The sequence below is a fragment of the Tympanuchus pallidicinctus genome, unplaced genomic scaffold (assembly GCF_026119805.1).
Source record: "Tympanuchus pallidicinctus isolate F22 unplaced genomic scaffold, pur_lepc_1.0 scaffold21, whole genome shotgun sequence".
In the NCBI taxonomy this organism is placed as follows: Eukaryota; Metazoa; Chordata; class Aves; order Galliformes; family Phasianidae; genus Tympanuchus; species Tympanuchus pallidicinctus.
The window spans coordinates 3,797,300-3,822,304 of record NW_026294733.1 but is presented as its reverse complement, the minus strand read 5'-3'; the positions used below and the strand labels follow the sequence as shown (position 1 = coordinate 3,822,304).

The following is a 25,005-nucleotide window of genomic DNA, read 5'->3' as shown; positions in this document are numbered from 1 at the left end:
AGAAAGTCACTCGCCATTTTGGAATGAGGGAGAAGGCATGTTCTTGGCTTCAGACTGCCAAGCAGCACTTGGTACACCGTAACCCCCAGAGTAAAGGAAAGACAGACCCAGGGATTGTTCTCAAGTCAGAGCTGCAGAGCAGTGAGATTTAGTGTGTTGGCTTTTTTAATGAGTTGCAGAAAGAAGTGGACAGTGAGGTGATGAAATTTCCTGAAGTGCTGACAGGCTGAGGCGTTCTTACTTAGTTATGGGAAATGCTGGAATATGCATGTTAATTGGTATGACTGTTTAGGGTTGTATTCAAGCGTGCAGCATTCTTGGAAAGAACCATATTGGTTTCATGTGTAACCTTTTTGATGTGGTCTTCATTCCTGAGCCACGACTCCATCTCTTAAGGATTGGAGAAGACAAACAACCATGGAGAATGCAGCAAGGGCAATGCTAGGGAGGCCCAGGATGCATTATGAGGGCTCTAAGGAGAGCTCCAGTAGGAGGCCCCAGAGAAAACAGGAGCAGGGGCAACTTCACTGAACCACTCACCGCATGGAGCTGACAGATCTCGTGCTGCTCTCTGCATATAGAACCCAGCGTTCATTCTCAAAATTACAGCCTAAAAGCTATGCACAGAGATGCACATTATTTTCTCCCAACGTATCTCTCAGCTCCAAAAGAAAAAAAAATTAATTAAAGACAATTGTATATCTGTCAGCAAGACTGTATGAAACACTGGCACCATGCTTCTGGGTATTGCAGTGCAATGGCACAACCAAGAGCCAGAGCTCCAGAGTGGATGGGAGAAAGCCTAGAGAGATTAAATGAAAGATCGGCTGCACAGTAGCACTGCCTAAATGCACTTGAAAAAAGGACAGCCGCACAAAATGAACCAGAACATGACTGATTAACACAGGCTGCAGACAGAGCAGCAGGGTCAGTCAGCCGTTCAGAACTCCTCCCCACAACAGTCTGTGAAAAGGCTGGTGGGATCCTGAGGAATTTCCAAAAGTCTGAGACCATACATAACCAAAATATTCCTTAGAACGAATGGGGAAATTCACACCAGAATGCACGAGAGGAAAAAAGATCTATTGGTTACTATTTATCTCTTCATGTATCAGTCTCCTCTCCTCTCCTCTCCTCTCCTCTCCTCTCCTCTCCTCTCTCTTTTCTTTTCTTTTCTTTTCTTTTCTTTTCTTTTCTTTTCTTTTCTTTTCTTTTCTTTTCTTTTCTTTTCTTTTCTTTTCTTTTCTTTTCTTTTCTTTTCTTTTCTTTTCTTTTCTTTTCTTTTCTTTTCTTTTCTTTTCTTTTCTTTTCTTTTCTTTTCTTTTCTTTTCTTTTCTTTTCTTTTTCCCTTCCCTTTTGTGATTACTTAATTCAACTACAGTCCTCCAAACTCCCTTTGCAAATATCCAAATATCTCAACATACAAATAAGCAGCCCTGCAGATTTAAGGTATTTTTGAACCAATTCCAAACAGAATGTTGGGATTTCTCAAACTTCTTCAGAATTAGGAACCCAGAGCACTTTTCAGGGATGACTCATCTTTGGATTTTTGCAGATTTCTGTGTCAGACAAATAAACTACCCCTGAAAATTCACTGTGGCCCCATCCTTGTTTTCTTTTGTGACTGAATCTGTGTCAATCTGAATTTACTGACACCTAACGAAGTTTGAAGGACTGAAGTAATAAACTAAATTAGAGTTTTTCTGTCATCAGAGCTGACAGTGGAATAATAAAAGGGCCATATTCAAGCCTCAGTCCCGTGCTTTACTCATTTCTCTAATAGCCCAGAGGTTGTTATGCTAGAAAAGGGTGTAATAAGGACGCATTGTCCCAGACATTGTGTTTCCTAACGTTTTGTTAACTGGACACATTTTTGTGGGTTAATAACCTCGCTTGTTTTCTGTTGCTTACATTCAATTGCAAAATCAGCTGAGAGGAAAAAAAATTGCAAGGAAAGACGAGAATAAAAGCCAAGAAAACCTTCTGTGGAAGTGTAGGTGTTTGGACATGAGAGCCTTTTGGCAACGTCAGATGTTGCTTTTTCTCTGTATTTTTTTTTTCCCTGGGTGTTTAAAGAAAAGCAATTACCTCTGTGATGACACTTAATATGCCAAAATTCAGCCTCGGGCAGTTTTTTATGGCTGTGTTATAAACTCCAGAAACTCCGGAGCATGTTGGATCCACTGCTAGATGTTGCAGTGCAGCAGTGCTGACAGGAAACCTGTGGTTGTGTTGGTATCTGAAAATTATTGAAAAAAAAGACAAATAAGTAAGCAAAAAAACCAAAAACAAACAAACAAACAAACAGTAGTTTAGGGGGGAAATTATTGGTGGGGGAAATATAATAAATGAGCTGAGATTCTTTGCCTTTTTGAAGCTTATATTTAAATTTCAGTGCAGATTTTCCCGTGTTGCTGTTTCTTTCAACAGCAAACATGACCTTCTTCAAGGGCATGGAAGAAGAAAGGGGAATGCTGAAGGAGTGCCTTGAGTTTGCATACCCTGAGCAGTTATGGAGTTTATTCCTCTTGCTGTTGTGCTCAGGTTGGGATTGGGGCCCTTATTCTGTGTGCCCCCATCCTCCTTGAGAAGATATGGTTTACCTCAGGGATGGACTCCGCCTCAATCTTGGCTGAGAGACCACTGGAAAAATAGAAGTGGTTTTGTCACAGCATCAGAAGTTTTTACATATATTTTTATCTACATATACATATCTTGAGATTTAAATGAATTAATGCATCTTACTAAGAATTCAAGAAAAGCAAATAAAAGGGCCAAAGTCTGATACAAGGGGGATAATGAGGACTTCTCCTGTGTTCTAGCACCTGCCTCATTCTGGGTTGTAAACCAGAAAAGGGGAATCATTGTGCAAAACTGGGACTAGAAGAGAAATTCCTGGTCATGACCCCGATTTTCCCATGTTTGCTCTCTACAGGTCTTGATCAATATTTTCCCTGGTATTTCAGTAACTGTAAACTGCCATTCTAAGAACCCACAAGTTGCAACATTAAGTAGTGTTTTCAGATACGCTTATGTTGTTTATTTTAGGGATATGTCTAAATGGATCCTTCTAATTGCTTCATGGAAAAACAAGTTTACTTTATGGTTTGAGGGTGTAAGGCTGGGTATCATATTACTCCTGTATTTGTATAGGAGTGACTACTCAAATGGTTGTGATAAGCTACTGAACCTGAAGAGCTGCAATTAGATGTTTCCAGAAGCTTGTACCATCCGTCAGCATGAGTGTAAAGACACCACACTGCACTGTTTGGAAATGTTCAGAGATCTTTGTTACAACAATGGCCCTTTTAACCAGCATCAAATTGTCTTTTTTTCTCTTTTCCCCCCAAAATATTTCGGTGCTTTAATATCACTCTTCACTAAAAGTATTTGGGAAATCATATTGCATATTTCACTTTTCTTTTTTTTTTTTAAGAAATAAAAAAGAAAAAGAATATGTGCTTAAACGCTGTGTCTATTCCATCTCTATAGGGGAACAGATGAAAACAATCTAATTTTAAAAAGAGAACTGATTCAGCCAAGTGATTAACATGGGCACTGGCTGATGGCGTTGATAAAAGAAATGCCAAATCCAAAATGAAAGTTTGTTTTCAGCTTCTCCAGCCTTTAAAAAAGAAAGAAGAAGCTCTCCTTCCTCAATGCCTCATCAAGGTGTTCTCCCAGCAGCGCAAATGATGGTGTTATTCAAACTTGCAAACGAAATGCAGGGAGATCCTTTCGGCACTTTGGTATAAAGCCATTATGCTGGCGATTAACCCATTAATTTTCAAATGTGTACGCTGTCAAATATGACAAAACAAACGAGAGGAGGATGAAAGCAAAGTTGCCAATTACGGTGCTGCACAAAGGAGTACAACCCAAGAATAAAGTGGCAGAGCTTTCTCTTCGCTTGAGGTGAGCGCTGCCCAAGCGGCACCGAGCAATTGGCCGCCTATGATGCAAGTCAAGTGCCACTCCTGCAAACTCTGTGCACACAGCTCTGCTGGCTCAAAGCACTCCCGAGTGGCAAAACTGAATCAACCGACTTCAATGGAAGCGTGCATTTGACTGGATATTGCATTTCCTTGGACTTCAAATGCAAATTGCAACGAACTGAGACAGATCTAGCTTTGGATGTGGGAAATGTGATTCAAAAGTCATTCAGTGAAATGGAAGTCAGGGCTCCAGAGCTTAGTTTCTGTTTCAACCACTGATTTATATAAGTAGGCTTAGCCAGTAATCTTTTTATGCTCTTGTCTTTGTGTTAAGCAGCTTCTAATTTAAGTCAGAATAATTTAAGCAGTGATTTGAGATCTCAGCAGATTTGAGATTCTGTTCTGAGCAGCTGCAATAGGTGCATGTATTATACACGTGTTATCTTATGCACACTTTAGAAAACGTTTGGGATCAGACCTCGATGGTTCGTCTGTTATTGTTTGATAAAGATATAATTCAGCAAATATAAAGACAGTTTGCTTGGAGGTAACCAAGAAAACCTGAGCACATTCGTCTTCGAGTCACCAGTTACAGCGAGCACCATAAAGCATTTTCCGAGGGCAAAAAACTATTTACAAAACACCACTCCAGAGATATCACAGATACATTACTTGGGAGAGCCAGAGAAATTTTCAGGGCTGAAGAAGTCATTATCTGCCATCCCTCTTTAAAAATAAATATGTATATTTAAATATTTTTCATATTTTTTATTTTTAATTTTAAATTAATAATTTTTAATTTCATTTTAATTTAATAATTTTAATATTTTTATTTTTATTTTCAGTGTTCTGAACTTCTACTTGGTGATGCAAGTAGATCTGCTTCCCAGAGCAGTCCAAAAACATCAGTGGACAACAGCAGACCGAAAGCAACAAAAATAAATAAATAAAAAACTGGAAAAAAAAAACAAAATCTTTAAGCTATTGCTGACAACTGCACTCGAGAAAACAGAATTTCAATCTTTTGGGTTTTTTTTTCCTTTCTTTTTGACTCCATTCCTTTTGCTTGGACTGTGGAAGTGAAAACATTGCAGCCATTTGCATTTCTACTTTTTCATTCCTGGCACAAGAGAATTTGGGAGGTGGGGGGAACTTTAATTGTGTACCATAATTCTTTTAATTGGAAAGCTTAATATCTCCCTGTTTATACTTTCCTAGATTCTTGATTTAAAATAAAATAAAATAAAATAAAAGCTGTTTGTTTGTTTTACAAAATCCAAATTTGGCCTGAACAAGCCCATAGCACAGCCAGTTAATAAAATTACTCAATATTTATGCTTATCCCTAAAGACTGCACAGAGCAAGCAGGAAAACACACACATGAAGAAGTATCTGCCTCTGTCAAGCCAAAGATGGATGAGCTCATGTTTCTGCTACCTTTTTCTATTGTTATTGGAAGACTTTACATAAAAGAGAGAAAGAGTAAAAGAAAGAGAGAAAGAGAGAAAGAGAGAAAGAGAGAAAGAGAGAAAGAGAGAAAGAGAGAAAGAGAGAAAGAGAGAAAGAGAGAAAGAGAGAAAGAGAGAAAGAGAGAAAGAGAGGAGATAGGAGCTGGAGAGGAAATTCTATTCTTTCCTCATCTCTGTAGGGCTGTGCTGGTGTCATCCCTCTGCTTCCAATGGTGGACAACCCACATCGCTGTAAGGTAGCAGCCAGCTTACAGCACAACAGAGGGATTGAAATAAACTATGGAAGAGAAAAGTGAGATTGGGTTGGAAGCCTCGGAAGTGACCCTTCTGCCCCACAGATGTTAAGGCAGTCCCTGCAGTGGAAGTCAGAGAATTATGGAATCATTGTGACTGGAAAAAACCTCTAAGATCATCAGATCCAACCTCAACCCACCCCCACCATGCCCACTGACCACATCCCTCAGTGCCACACTTCCACAGTTCTTGAACACCTCCAGAGACAGTAACCCCACCACCCTCTGCACAATCTGTGCCACTGCATCACCACTCTTTCTGAAGATAAATTTTCCTAATACCCATCCTGCATGAGCTGAGAAAAGAGGCTGCAAGGAGGGTAGGGTGGAACGAGCAGATGCCTCTGCTGGGAGAAAGGCACCAGCAAGGTGAGATGGGAGCTCACATCCCCACTCACAGCCAGGCACCATTCCAGCATCTGCTGAACTGAGCCCAGGGCTGGAGGCAGCATTTCAAGGCTGTGTGGGGGCAACAGAGGTAAGTGGGGAGACAGCCTGCTCCCTGCCATGGGCTGCTTGGAAGGAATCCTGAATGAGGTTGAAGGCAAAACTGCCCTCATTCCAGGTGTGGTGCTGCTGCTCGCACCATCCCACTCCTCCTTCTTCCTTTGCTCATCTGCAGACACAGGGCCAGGTTGGGGAGAGGCAGCTGTAATGCTGCGGTGAAGCTCAGCATGCTGGACCATGCTGCAATCGAGGGAGCAGAACAAGCTCAGGGCAGAGAACTGAGCAAGGGACAGTAATTGCCACCTCATGCAAGCATTCTTCCACATGGACATTTACAACCTTCTGCTAACCTGTTTTCTTCCCATGCCAGGGCTGATGCAAAACTGAGAACGGGCACTTTGATTTCTCTAGGAACCCCCTGGCCCAAGCAATGCCTGTAGTGATGTTCTGCATTTGAGGCCAGGCAGCAGTGGGAATGGTAAAGGTAAATCAAGAACACCTCTGCCCTGTGATCTGCTCTGTGCTGTTTGTAACTTCAGAAGCTGCTTTTCTTGGCATTCAACGCCTTGAGAAGAACACTCTCCATTTTCCAGAGGGGAAATACATCTCCCACATAACTTGATTTTACACACTGGCTTTGTTGCTAGTGAAGAAAAGCAAAGGAATAATCACCAACATTAATGTTACACTTTGAATTAAATGTTGCTATGGAGAAAATCTTCCAGTGTTTCCCAGAAGGCATCATCAGCTTCCATATTTATTGGGTTTAATCTGCCTTTCGCATTATTCTCTTTGAATTGCACCACTCCAATAATAACTCTAATCATAGCATTAGCAGTTACCTCCAAGGTTTCCTGATAGATTTTCCTCTGTTACTGACTGGTAGCTGTTCACAATCAGACAATTTCCCTCTTTTCCCACAATCATGGATATCCTTCTTCTTGTCCTGCTTGAAACATGACGAAAAAAACTCAAACTCTTACTGAATAAACAAGAATTTGTACAAGTGAATGATGCATTTGCACAGAGAAAAGGTGTGTGGCTTAAAGCACAAATGGAAGCACTTATGAGACAGAGTTCTTCTCCTTTCCAGTGTCCTTTACAGTTGCATAGAGATGATTTGCAAATTTATCATGAACTGGTCATGCTCCAGTACATCTGGTGGGAATTTTGGATCATGAGAAGCCTTTGTTAACACAGTAGACCTTGGGCTGATTAGGCTGAATCTGATTAAAATGGAGTTAAGTCACATTGGCAGTGGCTTTGTTGGACCCACACCAGTAACACTGGAGAAGCAGCATTAACATGGTAAGAACTGCCCCAGTGCAGAGCAAAGATGGGGCAAATAGTCTCATTGATATTGGTTCAAGATTTATCCCTTTGCAGCCTAGAAAACTGTTAATATTATTTTAAGATTATTTTCTTGGCACGCACAGATCTGGTTTTTGGTGTGCTGTGCTCACCCCTCCTCCTCCTCCTGTGCATGGCTCTGGAATCCCAACTGCCGCAGATCCAAGCCTTGCCGAGGCTGTTATCTGCTGTGGCCCAAATGAAAATTCATTGCTCAGATGCTCCCGCATGTTGGAGCTCTGGTTGCTATCTTAGTCTCTGTGTTGTGGCTGAGAACCATCTGGAGTAAATCAAATGAAATAAAACCTCTATTAACTGAACCTTAAATATCCAAAGCTCAGTGTTATCACAGTCAAACACCCTGACACTGCAAAAATGTCTTCACTTGGTACAAAGCTCAGTTTCCTGTGTTTCTTCACCATTGTCACTAATGAAATAGAGACTGAACTGTTTGACTGCATACCCCAAAGTGTTTGGAGCCACAGAGTTATGTAGCACTATTGTGGAGGAAACCCATGCCAAACCACTGACATGGATCAGGGTCCAACTGCAAACCAAACCCTTAAAAAATGAGAGCATCTCTGGTCATAGTGGGCTTGGTAGCACCACTTTGCAAGTAAAAATAAAAACAAAAATAAAAACCCACAAGTGTTGAACAAGTCTGATTTGATTGTAGGGCAACAGGGATTTTTGAAGATGAGAAGCTATGGGGAGCCGATACCCAAGGAATTTTCCACTGGTACAAATTGGGGTTGTATACTCACAAGGAAATATAGAGATACAATAAAAAGCACACAAGACTCGACTGCTGCATGAGGCAAAACCTCATATAACAGACCACAGTGGCCTGATGTCACTGCAAGTCCTCCCTCCCCAGAATCTCTGTTTGCAAGCAGCCACCTCTGGCTAGACAAAAAGATGTTTTCTTTTTTTAGATATAGAGACTATAAATGAAGTTATTTAAAACATACTCCATAAGTGAATAGCCAGAAGGATTGGTTATATTGGAAGAAGGATTATTCCCCAAAATGGAATTATGGAAACAGCACAGTCTGGGATATTTCAAGCTAGTTAGTGTGAGCAGCAATACATGTATGGAATCAGGGAAAGCTGCACTAGCAAGGACTGAAGACTGTAAACTGATTGACTTCATGGTTCTTCTCTGATTTCTCACAGGCTGTGCAAAATAAAGCTGTTAAAAAATGTTGCATGGATTTGATTTCATAGTTTGCTAAAAGAATACAGCTCCAACATCTGTTATATTCTAAAATGTCATTTGGTTTGGCTATTAGAATTTCATAATGTGTGTATATACAGATATATATATATATACACAAATAGAAATTTTTGCCCTCTTTAAGAAGTCTTGGAGTCAATACAATCTGCAGATGAATTGGGAGCACCCAAATAAATCGTAGGGACGTTTCAGGGACTGTGATGATGTTTTCTGCAGAACTAATATCATTTCGAAATGCAACCAGAGTAATTATGAACCCCGTGAAAGAACCCTGAATGTAATTAAAAGAAAGCGGGGTGGGGGGGGGGGGGGGGGTACTCGGTAACCTTGGAGGGCTGGCAGGAATCCGGAGCGGAATGCGCTCGCACCAGGTCCGCTGCCCATCCTGAGCCGGGAATGCGCCGGACAGTGCTGGCTGGAAGAACACGGGCAGGGCTTTTTTAGCTCTCCGCGGTCACGGGGAGCCCCGTGGGTTTGGCAGCACCCGGCGCTGCGCTCCCACCCGGCATTGCGGGAACGGCTGCGGCGGTGCGGGGAGAGCAGAGCGCGTGTCTGCCCGGAGCATCCCTCGTCCTGCTCCGTCTGCAGAGCTCAGCCCTGCCCGGACAGCCCGCTGCAACCCAGCAGCCTTTATTCTACCGAGGGAAAAAATAAAAAAGGTTCTTAATCGTTTTTTATATCTTATTTTTTTCTTCCCCCCCTACTACATCCCCCCCCTTTTCTTTTTCTCTTTTTTTTTTTTTTAACTGTTGAAGATTAAAGTTTCTTTAAAGAAACGCTTTTTTATTTTTTGTTTTTCTTTTCTTTTCTTTCTTTCTTTCTTTTTTTTTTTTTTTTTAGAAGAAATCATCCAGGTGATCTCAGAGTCGGGCGCTCCCGTTGTCAGTTTGTAGCAAATGTAAGTCTGTAAATCCAAAGCGATTTATTGATTGGTTTATTATATCAAGCTGGGTAATCAAAAAAGGATGGGGCAACCACGGGAGGCAAAAAGTGAATCACAAAGCTGCCGTAACTCAGCGGACTCGGGATAGATTTGGAAAATAAAGACGGGAATCCGTGTGGAAAAAGAAAATAGACATCAGATAATAATAATTCGAGGCTTCCAGAGAGTTTTGGGTATGCCCACACACTGCGAATGTATGGCAGAAATAGTAGGGTTTTTACAGGAGCTCCGTTTGAGCACGGGATAATTCAGCGTATTTTTCTACTTCCATTTCCTTTGTATTTCCTGTATTGGTGGAGGGAAAAGGGATGTGTCTGAAAAGTGACAAATAAAAGTAAAACAGGCTTATGTAAATGAGCTCGGCTTCTAGTTTATTTGGGGAGATGTCTGTACTGTGGCAATTTCTGGGAATAATCTGATGTTCGAATTTAAACCAGTGCAGGATCTCGTAGTTTATAACGCTCTACAAATTACTTTCCTCTCTGAGATAAATCTTTTTGATATATTCATAACCCAAACCAGCAGGAAGGTGTGTGCGATAGCTACGATTCCTGGCAGCAAGTTCAATGGAAACTGTTCGAGAACGGAAAAAATAGAGCTCCATTAAAAATAGTAAAAGAAAAGAAAAGACAAGAAAGGAAAAGGAGAAAAAAAGAAAATGGGGGAGAAAGGGGGGAATAAAAGAAAAAGAGGGGAAAAAAAAGAACTCTTAGATAGTAATTGTTCACATTTCTTCTCATTTTTTTAGGAGAAAAAAGAAAGAGAGAAAAAATCCTGGAGGTCCGGGCGCAGCTCCGGCCCCGACGGGGCGGGGTTGGTCCGGCAGGGCTCAGTGCCCTGAGCTTGGCTGGGGGGAGATCCAAAGGGTTTTGCTTTATTTTTCGGTCAGGGATTTGGGGCGTCCCTCTAACACGGCTCTGGCCGGGCTCGGCTCCCAGCAGCACGGTTCCAGCAGGTGCCCACGGGTTCTCTCCCCGCTGCCAGATTCTGCTCTCTCGGGAAACGACGGTTCGAGGAGAGAAGGTTCGGCCGGGGGCCTCTCACAGCCCGCATCCCCGCAGTTCTCCTCTTCTTGACCTCGAGTCGCTGCTAAAAACAGAACCTCCATCCGATCTTCTTTTGATCGCGGGATTTCCGCATGTAAATATAACCTCTCAAACAGAGTTTTTCTCCCCCGAACCTTTCCCCGTGTGTTTATTACCTCAGGAAAAAAAAATTAAAAATCGTTTTCAGTCCTTAAGGGCAAAGCGGTTAAGCGTTCTGAGCGGAGAGACATCTGATCTTACCCAGCTACCCCTTGTCTCTTACCAAACAGAAGATAAATATCTGATCGCAGGTAAAATACCTGCGCAGGGAGAGGGAGAGAACAACCCTCGGCGAGTGAGAAAGGAGACGCCGATATTATGCAATAATCGCGGTTCATTGTGCACTCACTGTCTTAACGAGTGGATGACACCAGTGCGATAAATAGGAACCATTGTCGGGTGACACAGAGGACAATTATAACGCGTGATTGCGCTCACTGCCTATTTCCAGAACCGAATATAGCGCAACTTTGCTTCACCGCATCCACCTTCACCGTGCAACAGGAGCCGGTCTCGGAGCGCCGAGCAGAGCCCTCTCCGGCCCTGGAATGTGTCGTTCCCTCCCCCCCCCCCCCTCCACACACACACACACACCCCATCGGGGTTGGCCAGAGGATGCTCAGGGGAAACACCTCTTGGAGCGCGTTCCGAGCGTACAGCTGGGCTTCGCTATCAGCCCAAAGAGCTCCGCGAACAGTCCGAAAGACTGGAAAGAAGGATATGAACGGAAGGGTCCGTAACTAAATCTGATCCCTCAGAAGCTCTGATGTTTAGCTTGTTTTAACTCTTTCTGAAGTCTGGAAATGAGGTATTATAAAATCTATTACCGCAACGCCTCCCTCTTGGCCACAAGGTCTCGTGTGGAGTGAAGCGCTGAGACAAAAATCTCACCAAATCGGCCACTTTATTACCTCGGCGTACGCCTCGTTTCTGGGCAATACTTAGGCTTGATGCGTGCACTAATTCTATTGACCGGTATTGATTTCTAGTCAAATCGGAAGCCCTTTCTTCCTTTCCTAAAGGGCTTTCACACGCCATCATCAAGCTGGCTCGTTAATAGTAAATAAATAACTATATAGATAAATACACTCCTGTCTTTAGAAAATGACTTATTAAACAAATCGATTATAAAATGCCTTTGAAATTGTCCCTCCCGAAGAATAAACCCGCTCCCCTCTGCCTGCGGGCAGCTGATGAAAGACACGGGTTGGTGCTCGACTGAGGCATCACATGGGGCATCATCCGTGTGATGATCCGAATCGTTTCCTTCTGACTTACACAGATAAGAGGGAGATCCCCTTGGTGAAATAGAACAGCCACCTCCCCCCCTCCTCCCCCAACTGCCGACACCGTCTCTCACGGACTAACTAGGCGGTGGCACTTCGTTGTGGGGATGCTGCTCACGGCCCTTCGGAGACACCAGCGAGGATGCTGCGGCGGTGCCTGCCCGTCGCCTCCCTCCGCCCCCGGGCTGGGAGAGGCAAGAGGAGGTGGGCCGGGGGCAGCCTGGAGCCCGGGGGCAGAGGGGGAGGCGGGAGGCGGAGCTGCCCGGGACGGGCCGTCGCTGTTGCTGCCGCTGGAGCCGGTCAAACTGCACAGCCACTTCCCCCAGGAGCTTCCCTTTCATCTCCCCGCTCCTGGCGCCTGCAAAACAGCCTCAGTTTGTCTGCAACGTCTCTCCTCCCCCTGCCCTCCCTCCCTCCCCGTCCCTCTCCAGCTGAGAGCCCCAGGACGGGGAGCGCAGAAGCGGCTTCGGCGGACAGAGGCTGGAGGCTGGGGGCGCGGGGGGCTCTCGGGGCATCCTTGGGATCCGTACTCGCTGGGACAGCTTCTGAGGGCTGCCGGGAGATGGGGGACACGAGGGAGTTGGGACAGGGTGACTTCTCCCGAGACAGCACCCATGGAGCCCCGACGGCCGTGTCCGGGACCGCCCTCCCCAGGAGCGCTGTGGACACTCACGAGACAGCCCTCGGAACCTTGGTTCCCCGGCACGGGTGAAATCCCTGCTGATCTGAGGTTGCTCTGAAGTCCTGGTTCGGGGGAAAGACTTAATTCCAAGAAGTGTCATCAAACCTCTGTGCTTTCGAGGCTGCCGTCCAGGCATTCGGTGCCGCGTGTGGTTTTTTTCTCCTGTGTTTAACTGACAGGAGGATGAAGGAGGGGAGGGGTGAGGGAGGTGAGAAACTCCCAAGTTAAGACTTTAAACGGAAAAGTTTCCAAGCTCGGTACGGGTTGATGCTGAAAGAGGGCAAACACCATAAGCAAGAACTGCCATGCTGTGAAATACCAAACGTCCCTGTGGCACCCCAAGGCCGACCAAACCAGGCTGGCAGAGCTGACCTGTCCCGTGCTTCTCGATTCCGGGAGAAGTTTGCCTCTCTGCTCCCCTCCTTCTTCCACCTTTTTGAAAGATGATAGCACAGAGAGGGCTCTCCAACCCCATGGGGACAACATCCAGGCCACAGCCATACAGCACGGGAGCTGCACCCATGGGATGTGAGCCCTGGCTCCGTGTCACTGTGACCTGCCCTCCTGCGAGCTCTCCTTCCCCAGGCACCCTTCCAGCAGGCATTGACTTTGGGAGCTCGGTATAATTATCAGTAGCATTTTCAGCAGTCCCACAATGGCTTTCTGAGGATGGTGCATTGTTCTTGACACACACGCATTGTTCCTGCGTGTCTATCAATTCTCATTTACTTGTCACGGTGCAGGAAGCATGGAGAAGGGAAAGGGGGGTGGGGGGTGGGGGGTGCTGAAGGAGAAAAGAGGGACAGACTCACTCCGCAGCAAGAGAACTCGCGGAGCAGGGGCACTGCAGTCCCACATCTCTCTGTGAGTATCTCCCAGCAAAGAGAGACTTTCTGGGGAAGGAGATGAGAGAAAATGGGGTTAGGAAGAGAAGTGAATGAGGAATCAGCTTGTGGAAGCAACTGTTACTTTCAATCTCAGAGAAAAGCCCAAATCGGAGCTCTGTTGCCTGAAATATAACCTGACTCAGTCTGGTTAGCTGGTGTAGTGAAAGGCATCACCCCTCTTTACATATCACCCCTGGCTTTAATCCTTGTCCCATCGAGGTCTGCAGTAACACTGTTAGCAATAAATGACGAGTGTGCAAACCCTACTATTAGTCGCACTGAAGAGTGGGGTTTTGTAACACGGCTCCTTGTACACAACCCCCACACTCCTTCCCATGCCGCAATCGCGTGACCCGGTCCCAGTTGGTTGTGAGTGGCACCTGGCGAGCTGCTGTCAGAGCTGGATGAAGGGAACTGCGAGGGGTCGAGAGGATCCCTGGGCCCAGCACAGCACACTCATTACATTCCCTCCTTCGGGGTGCTCCCTGGCCTGGCCTGGGTGGAGGAGGATGGGCCGAAGAAAATCCCAACCGGCCCAGTTCTCCTCCAACCGGCCCAGTTCTCCTCCCCAAAATCAGCTCCCTAACGGCCCTCAGGGAAAAGTCATAAACGCCCTACAGAGAGAGAGCGGAACGTAGTGATTTTTGTTAGGGGGGGTGGGACGTCCCGGACCGGCAGAAAGATTGGGAATCTCAAGCGAGAACGATGTTTGGTGGTGGAATCCTGGTCGGTTTATGCAGGACATAAACCAAAACGGCGCAGGAGGTGCAAATCTACAGCCCACACAAAACGAATCAGTAGTCCTGTCCAAATCTCCCCTGGAGTTGGGGACAGAGCGCGGAGCAGAGCTCACAGCCCCACACATGGGCAGATGCATTGCCACCTCCCCAGCACACTTTGTTATGCTTTTGTTTTGCCTTGGTGTTTTGTTTTGTTTTGTTTTAGAGCTTTGGTTAGAACTAACACAAAAGCAGCTCCCAAACTGCGTTTCCTGGACGTTTAAAAAAACAAAAAGATTTAAAAAAAAAAAAAAAAAAAAAGGAACAACAGAGAAAGTTGCAGGCACAGGATGAAATAACGCCCGGTGTAAGATTAAAATAATTACGAAAAGAATAATATGCATTTGCTTTTATCCACGTGGTAATTAGAAACGCTTTTAAAAGGATGCTCTTTAGTCATACCGCTGGTAGGAAGTCAAAAAGTGAGAGAAACGCTTTCGTAGTGCTAGTTTGATATACCTCTTAATTAAGGACTGCGTGCCCCTAATTTATTAAAGTTCTATTCATCACGTGTGGAATTGACGCTGGAAAAAAATAATAATAATAATAATTACAGATCTAACCTCCGCAGAGTGTTTTCTGCCCAACTCGGGTCCCGCTGCCGAAGAAACGCAATTGAAATCCCTTTTTCGGATGAAAAATGCTCCGAATGGGCTCTCCGCGGGGGTCTTGCACTGAGTTCAGCATCCCACCGCCCCCCTTCTTTCCTCCCCCCCCCCTCCCAGTGTGACCCCGGAGAAATTCCCCGCTCCGGGAGGGCGGCGAGACCCGACGGGGCTGGAGGGGGGGTGGTGGCGCGGCCGACGGACAGAGGGGACCGGGAGGGGCCGGGCCGGCGGCGAGAGGAGGCAGCGCTGCGATCTTCTAAAGTTTCCTCTTCGCCTAATCATCAGCCTTAATTACCCCGGCGGCTCTTTTCTTGCTTCGGTATGATTATAGCCCCGGACGGCTCCTTAATGGCACGGCTCCGCTCGCTGCCCGTGTCATTAACTCGTAATTCATTTCGGAGGGGACGGGGGGGAAGGGAGGGGGGAGGGGGGGGGGAACACCCCAAACAAAATAAGCCTCGAAAAAAATAGAAAGAAAGAAAAAAAAAAAAAAAGAAAGAAAGACAGGGGGAAAAAAAAAGAGTGTGTGCCCTCCCTCCCGCTCCCGAGCCAATGACATGAGTCACCCCGCGACGTCAGGCGGCAGCGGCGGCTCTGATTGGCCTGTGGGGCGTTTACTCCACTTCCCAAAGGAGGAAAGAGCCGGGGAGCCCCCAGAGGGGGGAAAAGAGGGGGGCGGCTCCGCAGCGCCTCACTCGCGCAGTCCCCGCGCAGGGCCGGGCAGAGGCGCAGCGCAGCTCCCCGGGCGGCCCCGCTCCAGCCACGCTCCGCACTCGCGATGGCTTCTCCTTCCAAAGCGAAGGAGGTTTTCTCCTCCGACGAGGAGGGCCCGGCGGCCGGCGCCGAGGAGCACCACAAAGTCAAAGTGTCCAGCTTGCCGTTCAGCGTGGAAGCCCTCATGTCCGACAAGAAACCTCCCAAAGAGCTGCCGCTGGCCGCGGCGGGGGGCAGCGCCGACGGGGCGACCGTGGGTACCTCCAGGAACCTGCTGCTGCCGGGCCACGGCTCCCGAGACGCGCACAGCCCTCCCGGGGCTCTTACAAAAACCTTCGACACTGCTTCGGTCAAATCGGAGAACTCGGAGGACGGCACGTCCTGGATCCAAGAGGCCGGGAGATATTCCCCTCCGCCAAGTGAGTGGCCGGGGAGCGGCGGGGCGGCGGAGGGCAGCGGGGCCGGGGAGAGCAGAGAGGCGGCACCGCTTCGAGCCCGGGTGACACTGCGAGCCCCGGGCACGGGATGCTCAGGGCACGTTGGATAGCTGCGTTTATACATAGACTCAAATGTGTGCGTGTGTTCACGGTTATGCCTGTTTAGTTTTTGCATGTCACCTGTGTGTTTACATAGAAGTTATGTGTTTATACCTTTACCTGGGTATAGAAATATCCAGTGCTTTTAAGCTGTACAGTGATCAGGAGCTCCCTTTCCCTACGTACAGCTCACAATCTGCCAGTTTATACCTTTATGTTAACGCGTTACACTGAGAAGTGAAATTTCTCCTTCTCACAAAGCGATCTCCTTGCTCTTTCTAACTTTGTGCACTGTCTGTGCGCTCTGTCCCACCGGTGTTCTTCCCTCTGTCTCTCTGCATGCAGGCTGTCAAAGTCCCAGGCTGGGCCTGATCTCGTTCCCACCCCCTACGCCCCCCATCCAAGCTCTCCCCATCGCCTCGGGGACTCCCAGTCCCAAGCTGACAGGTCACTTTTTAAACCTCTTTGCTGCCCGATCCGCGCTCCTCTGCTGAACTATTTCAGTGAGATCCCCTCCGTCCACTTTTCTCTTAAATTTTAATTGCTTTAAAAAATAATAGCAATCATCTCCCCGCCAAAACTACATCACGAACGGGTGAAAAACGTATCCCGGCAGTGCTGGGCTCTGCCTTCCTATTACTGTGAGCCTTTGTGGGCAGACACCTGTATTAGCAGATCGGGCTGTACTGACTCGCGCGATGTAAACCGAATTCTCTGCTTTCTTAAAGTGAATGATTTCACCATACTGAACAGCTGGACGGTCGTGGAGAATTTGCTACCATAACCTATCATTGCAAGGAAGTTTAGTGTCATTACAACTCCTCTATTTTGGAGAGAGTCGCTTTGATTTGGCTTTCGGCCACTTCGTTTGCTTTGCCATTACCCTGAATTAATTTGATTTCTAACTTGCTGAGATGGATAGGAGGAGAACAGGCCGCCCCTGTCAGTGCTCTGTAGCTCGGGATTGTGATTTTCACGCACTCTCAAGTCCTCTGGAAACGCGTGAAAAGACGCAGGTGCCTCGGCTCAACTCCCTTCCTCTAACAAGGCCTCATCTCTCAGTTATTGTTTATTGGGTTCTTTTACTTCGAAATTCCACTTCTGTCTCTATTCAAATCGGCAGTTCCTGGGATCTGGAAAATACCCTTGTAAAGAACTTCAGCGTGTAGAGTGTTGAAGGCCAGTGATTTCAAGGGGGAATTTGAGGCAACAACGACCGGGGATGGGACCGGCAGCTCGGGAAGGTCCTTCAGCCTCTGTCCTCTTCCTCATTCCCCGCCCCGGCTCTCGGCCCCGTCGGAGCTGCCGGGACAATGTGGGACATGAGCGGTGCTCCCATCCCGTCTGTCCGCGGAGCGCTTTGACGTCGGGACTAATAACGCTGCGAGGGGAAGAGCTGCAATGTTAGATTATGAGCAGAACGTAGAGGGAAGCAGGTGATGGTTTTTGTCCGCCGTTGGCCAGAAAACGGAAATAAACGGGAGAGAAATAAATAAATGCAAAGCGAAACAAACGACTGCAGCGAGCGCTGTAGGACGGGCACGGGGTAATCATCAATGCAGGCTCCGCCGAGGCGACCTCCGGGCTTCTTATCGGAGTTTGGCAGTCATCTGCGGGGCGGTAGGAGAAAAAGCTGTGAGCTTTTGGGTGTATTCCGAGAGAAATATTTCTCTGGGATTTAGTTTAAAAGCGCCTTACGGCACTTTACCGAGCGCAGTCCCAGTCGGGACGGGCCGGGTAAGCTGACAGCCGGGAAAGGCGCTGCGGCAGCGGCCGTCCCTGTAAACCTCATCCCTACGGACAGAGCTTCGGCTGCCGAGTCTTCGCAGATCTTCGAGATAAAGAATAGGTCTCGTTCTAAAAAAAAAGGAGAGTGGAACGGAGGGGTAACCAGTAATTAGGGAAGTTTCAGCAGCGCGCCGGTTTGCAACTTCATTATTAAAACGATCCCGTGCGATCTTAAGACTGCGTTTGACAACTTGTTTTCCAAGAAGGATTTATTTACTGTGTTCAGTAGCCTGAAGAAGTGTAGGGAGATGCATTTCGCTACACACATATATATATATTTAAATCTGTTTTCTCTCTCCCCGTTCTGAACACTCTCCTCGTGAGATGTTTTTTTGGTTTTGTTTTTTTTTGCTTGCAAGTTATGCGCTGAAACAGCATCGTGGTCTGATGCTGAAATGAAAACGGAAAATGAAAACGGTTCAAAAAATACGCAGTGAAAGCAGTGGAAATTGTGTGAACTAGGCACTACAGCACATATGAAATTTTTGCTGGTGCTCAAGTGCTGACAGTGCATCATTTTCTGTATTAAACTGGAGTTTGTGGTTTCTTGTGGGTCCTGGGAGTGATTTGGAACACAGTCAAATTGCAGAGCTCTTCACACCAGGGTTGCACGTCTTCCTCATTTTTTAGAATTATGAGTGAAATGTAAAATGAATTGAAAGACAGCTCAGCAATGTGCCAACTCAGAAACAAGTGCCCAGCCTGTCTGGGTTTATAAGGAAAGCACAAAATGTACCAGATTTCCTGATTTGTATTGGCTACAGATGCTGCTGTTGTATGAGACAAACAAGGCAAATGTCACAAGAACAAGCACTGAATGAGAAGTGTGGCATTTTCTTCTTGTATGATATTTTCGGAAGAAAACAGAAAATATGTCTTGAGAGGAAAAAAAAAGTTAAGTAGAAGGGAAATCTGCTCTTGATTTCAATGGGAGAAGAAATTGGAATAATAGTGTTCTGTTATCCAAAACACAACAATTATCAGACTCTGTTCTTCAGCTGTCAGGATGATCTCTGGCAGGGCTGATGTGTTGCTGTTGGCAAAGTCCTGGCGTGGCTTCTCTCACACCATGGTGCTTTTGTGAATCTCCTGCTTTCACCTATACGTTTGTCCTGTGCTGTGTTGGGGTTAGTCCTGCAGTTCTGCTGCTACTAAGACAGCTATTTTGTGCAGACCCCTACGATCCTAAGGTGATCTGCTGCGTATCTCTAAATCCTTCACTCTCTGTTTGCCTACAAGCTAACTCCTTAGAATCAAGGAGCCAAAATTTCAGGACATCTGATGAAGTACTGCAATATAAGTTGGTCTAGCAAGAGATTTGCAGTGACATTTGTGAAAGATCCCCTGTTCTGAGGGTGTCACTTGACGGGACATCCTCTGGCACAGGTCCTCCCTGAGCCATCTAAAGCACCACATGTCTCTGCAGAGCACCCAGGTCTCCCCACTTTGTGATAACTGGCCTTTCCCTTCCTTGCAGGACACCTGAGCCCTACAGCCTGCACCCTGAGGAAGCACAAGACGAATCGGAAGCCCCGCACCCCATTCACCACTTCCCAGCTGCTGGCCCTGGAGCGCAAGTTCCGCCAGAAGCAGTACCTGTCCATCGCCGAGCGAGCCGAATTCTCCAGCTCCCTCAACCTCACAGAGACCCAGGTCAAAATCTGGTTCCAAAATCGGAGGGCCAAGGCCAAGAGACTGCAGGAGGCTGAGCTAGAGAAGCTCAAAATGGCAGCGAAGCCCATGTTGCCGTCGGGGTTCAGCCTCCCTTTTCCCATCAACTCCCCCATCCAGGCCGCCTCACTGTATGGAACATCCTACCCTTTTCACAGACCTGTGCTTCCTATCCCTCCCGTTGGACTCTATGCTACTCCTGTCGGATATAGCATGTACCACTTATCCTAAGAAGATCAGAAAGGCACAGTGACAGCGAGAAAGACTTCCTGGTGGATCTCATCCAGCCCTAAGAATGCAGTACCCAACCGGTGCTGGCCGTTCTTTCTGCACGCTTCTATCTGCCATCCCGAGTTCGTGTTAGCAAAGCAAGGCATCCTGTATGCAACAGGCTGGGTGTCTTCTGAGAGCGCTCTGAGCGCTCACAGTCTGATCCTCAAAGTGTTTAAAAAAAAAAAAAAAAAAGTAAAAACGATTAAAAAAAAAAAATTGAGCAATTGTAGGGTTTTTATACAGTGCATGTAAAATTAGGGTAAGAAAGAACGGGTGAAAAAAAACAAGCTTGCCTTACGGAGGCAGAGATTTCCCAACAGCTTCCTGATGGGGCCCAAGCTGTTTTTAAAGTAAAAGGGGTATGTACCCTAAATCCACACTCTCAAGTGTCATCATTTAATATAGGGGCAAGGGGAGGGAAATAAAAAGCTATAATCAAGGTGGGTTGGGGGGCATTGTTTTCTTTTGTTGCCGTCGTTTAAAGAAAGCAGAGCCCTTAGATACAGACACAATGTAAATAGAAACTAGACCCAGTAGAGTCCGAGTGAAGTTCAGAGCCAGCAAGTTCCTGCATTTCTAAGGGTAAGGAAAGCTTTTCACATCCCAGACCTCCACAGACCTTTTGCAACAAGACGAGGGCCCCTAAATGCATAGAGTAAAGCAAGGGCTTTACCCACCCGTGGCTCTTGTAATGCCTTTATGTGTGTAAATCGCTTCAGCGTTTTTAAAGCACTGTGAGGAGAGATGAGGTGCAAGGCAGGCTGCTCTTTATCTCTTCCGATTGGCGCGTGTAGAGTTTTGTTTTTTTCTTACAGCCAGGTAATCTTGGCTCTGCAATGCTTCTTGAAAACCAGGAGGGAGGGAAGTTTCTGGGGAAAGAAGACGTGGGTTGTTTCCACAGTGGTGGTGAGCAAGGGTTGTCGAACTCTTCTGCGGAGATGTTTGGGGTTTTTTATTAGTATCTGCAACAGTCTGCATTAAATAGAAGAATCCCTCGAGTCTTCCTCTCCTCCCCTTGCCAAGGATGCCAACTGAAGTGACTCATGCTTCAAGCCCTTCTAAAGAGAGATCCAGGTATCAAAACCAGACAATGCTACCTGTGGGACGGTGGGGTGCCAAGAGACTGTGTAAGCTCTCTGTCCCCATGGGAGCTTCCCAAGTGCTGGCAGTGTCATCGTCCCCGGTCTTCTCCTTGTAACTATTGTATTATGTGTATTACTCTTGCTAAACTTTGTGAGAAAATTACTCCGAAGGTTGTGGAGCACTGAAGGCAGAGCTTCTCCTGGATTTATTTTCTTAGCATGTTGATAAGAAACCCTCCTCTGCCCCACTTCCCCTCCCCAAAAAATAGGAGGAAAAAAAAAAAAAAAAAAAAAAAAGCCTAAAAATTTTTTAAAAGTCACAAAGTTTTACCGTTTTTGGTTTGTTTTGACCCAGGCAACTCTCACTGCCCGGGACCCACTGTAGATGAACTTCCGATGTCCCTTCCCTTTACCCCTAACCTTTCATTATAGGAAAGTCCCTTTGAAAGGGATACCTTGTACAATTTTATATATTTTATTGAAGATTTATTATTTCTTATCTCTTATTTCGAATTAAATTAAAAAAGAAAAAACATGTTTAATTACGTGTGGGTCTGTGAGTGTTTGGAGTTCTTTAAAAGGTAACGTCTCTCCGTGTGTGTTTTGCACTGCTGGGTCAAGTTCAAAGGAATGTTTAGGTTGCCTTTGTGATTATTTCCCCTTCTGAATCTGAAGTGAAGCCAAATTTGCTGCACATGAAGGTGAATTGCAAGTCAACAATTCAAAGTCGGGAGCCAAACCTTTTATGAGGTTTCCTTGTTTTTAACAACCCCTTTTAGGCGCCTCTGTTCTTTACAGCATCATATTCTGGGGATGTTTCCCTCACTTCTCTCAGCTCACGCACCTCTCTGTTGCTCAGGCCTCTCCCCTCACCTCAAATCCATCTTTGGTGTGTGGCTTGTTTGTGCCCCAGCCATAGCTGGGGGTCACGGTTGAGGGTTCCTTGGTACAGGTCAGACCTGGCAGGGACCCTGCAGTACTCTGCCATAGGGCTGTTGCAGGGCTCCTGTGTGCTATCAGTCTGTCCATTGGTTTTGGGGCAGCCTCGGAGAGCAGGTGCCAGACCTCAGCCCTCTCTATCAAAGGGAACAGGAGTTTGCTCCGACGAGAGGGATCTCCAAGAGGCTACTTTACTACGGCACACCAAAGTCTCGTGTCTGCCCTTACTGTAGGATTATTCGGATTAGGAGTGACCTCCGCGATCCCAGCTGGCTAGAAAGCTGCGTTCGCCTCTATTGGAACAGCCGGGTTGATGAAATAGGGATGCATGGAGGAAAGCATCCCCGTGCCCGGCGCCCATCCCGGCCGTGTCCCGCTCCCTGCTTCGGAGCCCCGCTCCGTGCCCGAGCCCTCCTCGCTCCGTGCGGGACGGGGCTGCGGCACGGCACGGGGACGGGAGGAACGGGGCAGCTCCTTCCGAGCGGCGCTGCGGCTCTCGGGGCGATCCTTCCCGTCTCAGCCCTATTCGGACACAAACCCTTCCTGCTTTGCAACTGGATGGAGCAAAGCTGGGAGAACCCAATCTCCACGCAGACATTGCAAACCAGAGTTTACTGCCGCGTGAAACCAGAGACAAACTCTCCTTTCTTGGGTTCCCTGTTTCCGAGGCATTATCCCCTCACTCCGGGGCAGGGAGAAGCCTCCTCTCCCCTCTGCCTCCTCTTGCTATCGTCCCGAGCTTTTTCTCCACCGGTTATAAATAAACCAGCGGTATTTTTTAACCTTCGGTATAAATCAGCTGTGTCAGGGATTACAGCTAAACCTTTTCGCTGGAAACTCTTTGAGCGCAGGAGCTTTGTGCGTGTTATGATAGATCCTTAAATGGATACAGATTTATTGCAGAACACAAGGGTGTTGAAGGAAAAGCTTCCAGAACTCGGTTACAACCTTTGCTATGGGAAAGGCAGGACGGATCCGTGACACCTTCCCCGAGCTCGCGGATGGCATGACAGTTCACCCTGCGCCCATTATTAACTTGTTCCAATTAAAGCCTTCAGAAAGGCCGAGTTAATTGAGTATTATATTTTATTAGGAGGGAGGTGTCAAGCTTTACTCATGAGACTTCATCATCGGCCTAATGGGAGCTGCCCCGCAGGCAGATCTGTAACTGAATAAATTACAGCGAGGCAGGGAAATCAGAATGCTACCATTAAACGCGATGCACTTACTGAAATTCCTCCTCCACTTTCGCAAGAGGCTGGGGAGGTGTGGCTTTAATTAGTTATTTTAATGCAAAGTTAAATTGTTCCCAAAGTATTTTCTGACACAAAGCAGATGCGATGATTAGAAGTTGAGTGAGACTGAAAGGAGTTGGCATCTGTTCCAGGTACATCTATATATTTTAAATTTCCAATAGAAAGTGAAAAATAATTAGAGCAATAAATAATAAACATTAAAAACAACGCGATAAATTATCCCGATCCTTAAAATCCCGACTTGCTGAACGGCGGCTCAGAGCAGCCGGGCACAGCTCGGCTCTCCCGGGACCTTAATTCACGAGCTATGGATCTGTTGACATAAACAGTTAGGAATGGGCTCTCTGACTCGCTCCGGCCAAGCGTTCATTACAGAGAGCCACGGGCGCTCGGAGCCTGCATTTCATGTTGTCACATCGCCTTGTCAAAGCCCGGAATTCCTGCATTTTATAGGGAAGGAGGAACGCTCGGTGACTGCGGCGCGTCTGCGAGCCGGCGTGCCAGAAAGCGCCGGGTTTGATCTCCGCCGGGAGCCGCGCTGCGAGGCCGGGGGCGGCGGGCACCGAGAGCGGCGGCGCCGACGGGAGAAGCCCGGGCCGGGGAGGAGCCGCCCCCGGCTGAGCACCCACGGGAGGCTCGGTGAGGGAACGGCCACCTGCTCCGGGGAACTCGGGGAACGGCCGGGGGCCGAGTGTGCGGCTGGGGTGCCGCTGCCCACCGAGGTCTGCTCGGCTCCTGTGCGGTCCGCTGCGCCGGGGATTGACGCGCACCCACGTAACGCAGGGGTGCGCGCACATACATCTGTGATGTGTGCGCTGCGTATTGCCGAATACCGTCCGCCAGTCTCTGAGCACGAATCCCGTAGGCGCTGCATGGGAATGCCCCATTCGCGCACTCACGGGGCGCTGCGGGATTTTGCGGGGTGAGTGCGGGACACGAAGGGAGGAGCAGGGGAGCACACGCAGGGCAGGAGAGAGGGGAAAGCAAAAGGTGACCCGTCCCCAGAGAGCACCCGGGTACCCTCTGCCGTCCCCGGGGTCGCAGAAAGAGAACCTCAGCTCCGCCCCGCCCCCGTGCAATCAGGGGGGAGCGCACGGAGATGCGGGTCACACCGACCCCAAGGCTGCTCAGGCAGCGAGGTTATCGTTGTGTTTTACCAGATCACGTTTCCCCCCTCTATTCATCCCCAGTTCAGTTTCACAGCGGCTCAACTCATATTTACTTCTTAAAAATAATAATTAAAAAAAAAAAAATTAAAAGTCGTTAAACAAGACAAAAGAAAAGAAAACAAAAACAAAACAACCCCGGGGGCTGCGCACTTCTCTCGTGCTTACGGTCAATGACCACCAGCGGGGATTTTTCAAAGAAGGGTCACGTCTCGAAGTCACCCCGCGCTCGGCAGCGCCCGCGTTCTTTGCGTCTCTCGCGGAAGAACAGCAAAGCGGCATTGGACTTCTCCCTGCTGGAGCACGGAGGGTGTTTTTCCACTGAAGTGCGTTAAGAGCACCGCACAGTTCATCCTCGCACTGGGAAAGCCAGGAACGCGGTCCGCACTCCTTTTCGGTGTCGAACACAACCGTGGAAAGACAGTGCGTTTGGGGTCTTTTTTTTTTTTTTTTTGTAGAGAGTTTTCTGGGTTTGGTTTGGAATCCCTCAGCCCCTCGATGCGTGTTTCCCACCGTAATCCATAAGGCATTTGGCGGGTGCTACCAATCGCACGAAAGGGATAAAAATCTTTCCATCCA

The 25,005-nt window shown here is 47.4% G+C and overlaps 1 protein-coding gene across 1 annotated transcript; it reads left to right on the top strand.

Annotated features, from left to right (window-relative positions):
* The first annotated feature begins 15,715 nt into the window (after positions 1–15,715).
* MSX2 (msh homeobox 2) lies at positions 15,716–20,078 on the top strand. Its single transcript, XM_052685107.1, has 2 exons — positions 15,716–16,134; positions 19,517–20,078. The coding sequence occupies exons 1-2, from the start codon at positions 15,780–15,782 to the stop codon at positions 19,939–19,941; spliced, it is 780 nt and encodes a 259-aa protein (XP_052541067.1). The 5' UTR covers positions 15,716–15,779; the 3' UTR covers positions 19,942–20,078.
* Positions 20,079–25,005: the final 4,927 nt, after the last annotated feature.

What these genes read in the sequence shown, in the direction of transcription:
- MSX2 (XM_052685107.1), top strand. Translation starts at nt 15,780, where the DNA reads ATGGCTTCTCCTTCCAAAGCGAAGGAGGTTTTCTCCTCCGACGAGGAG. An exon ending in GAGATATTCCCCTCCGCCAA is followed by an intron (nt 16,135 to 19,516) that starts GTGAGTGGCCGG and finishes CCTTCCTTGCAG; the next exon opens with GACACCTGAGCCCTACAGCC.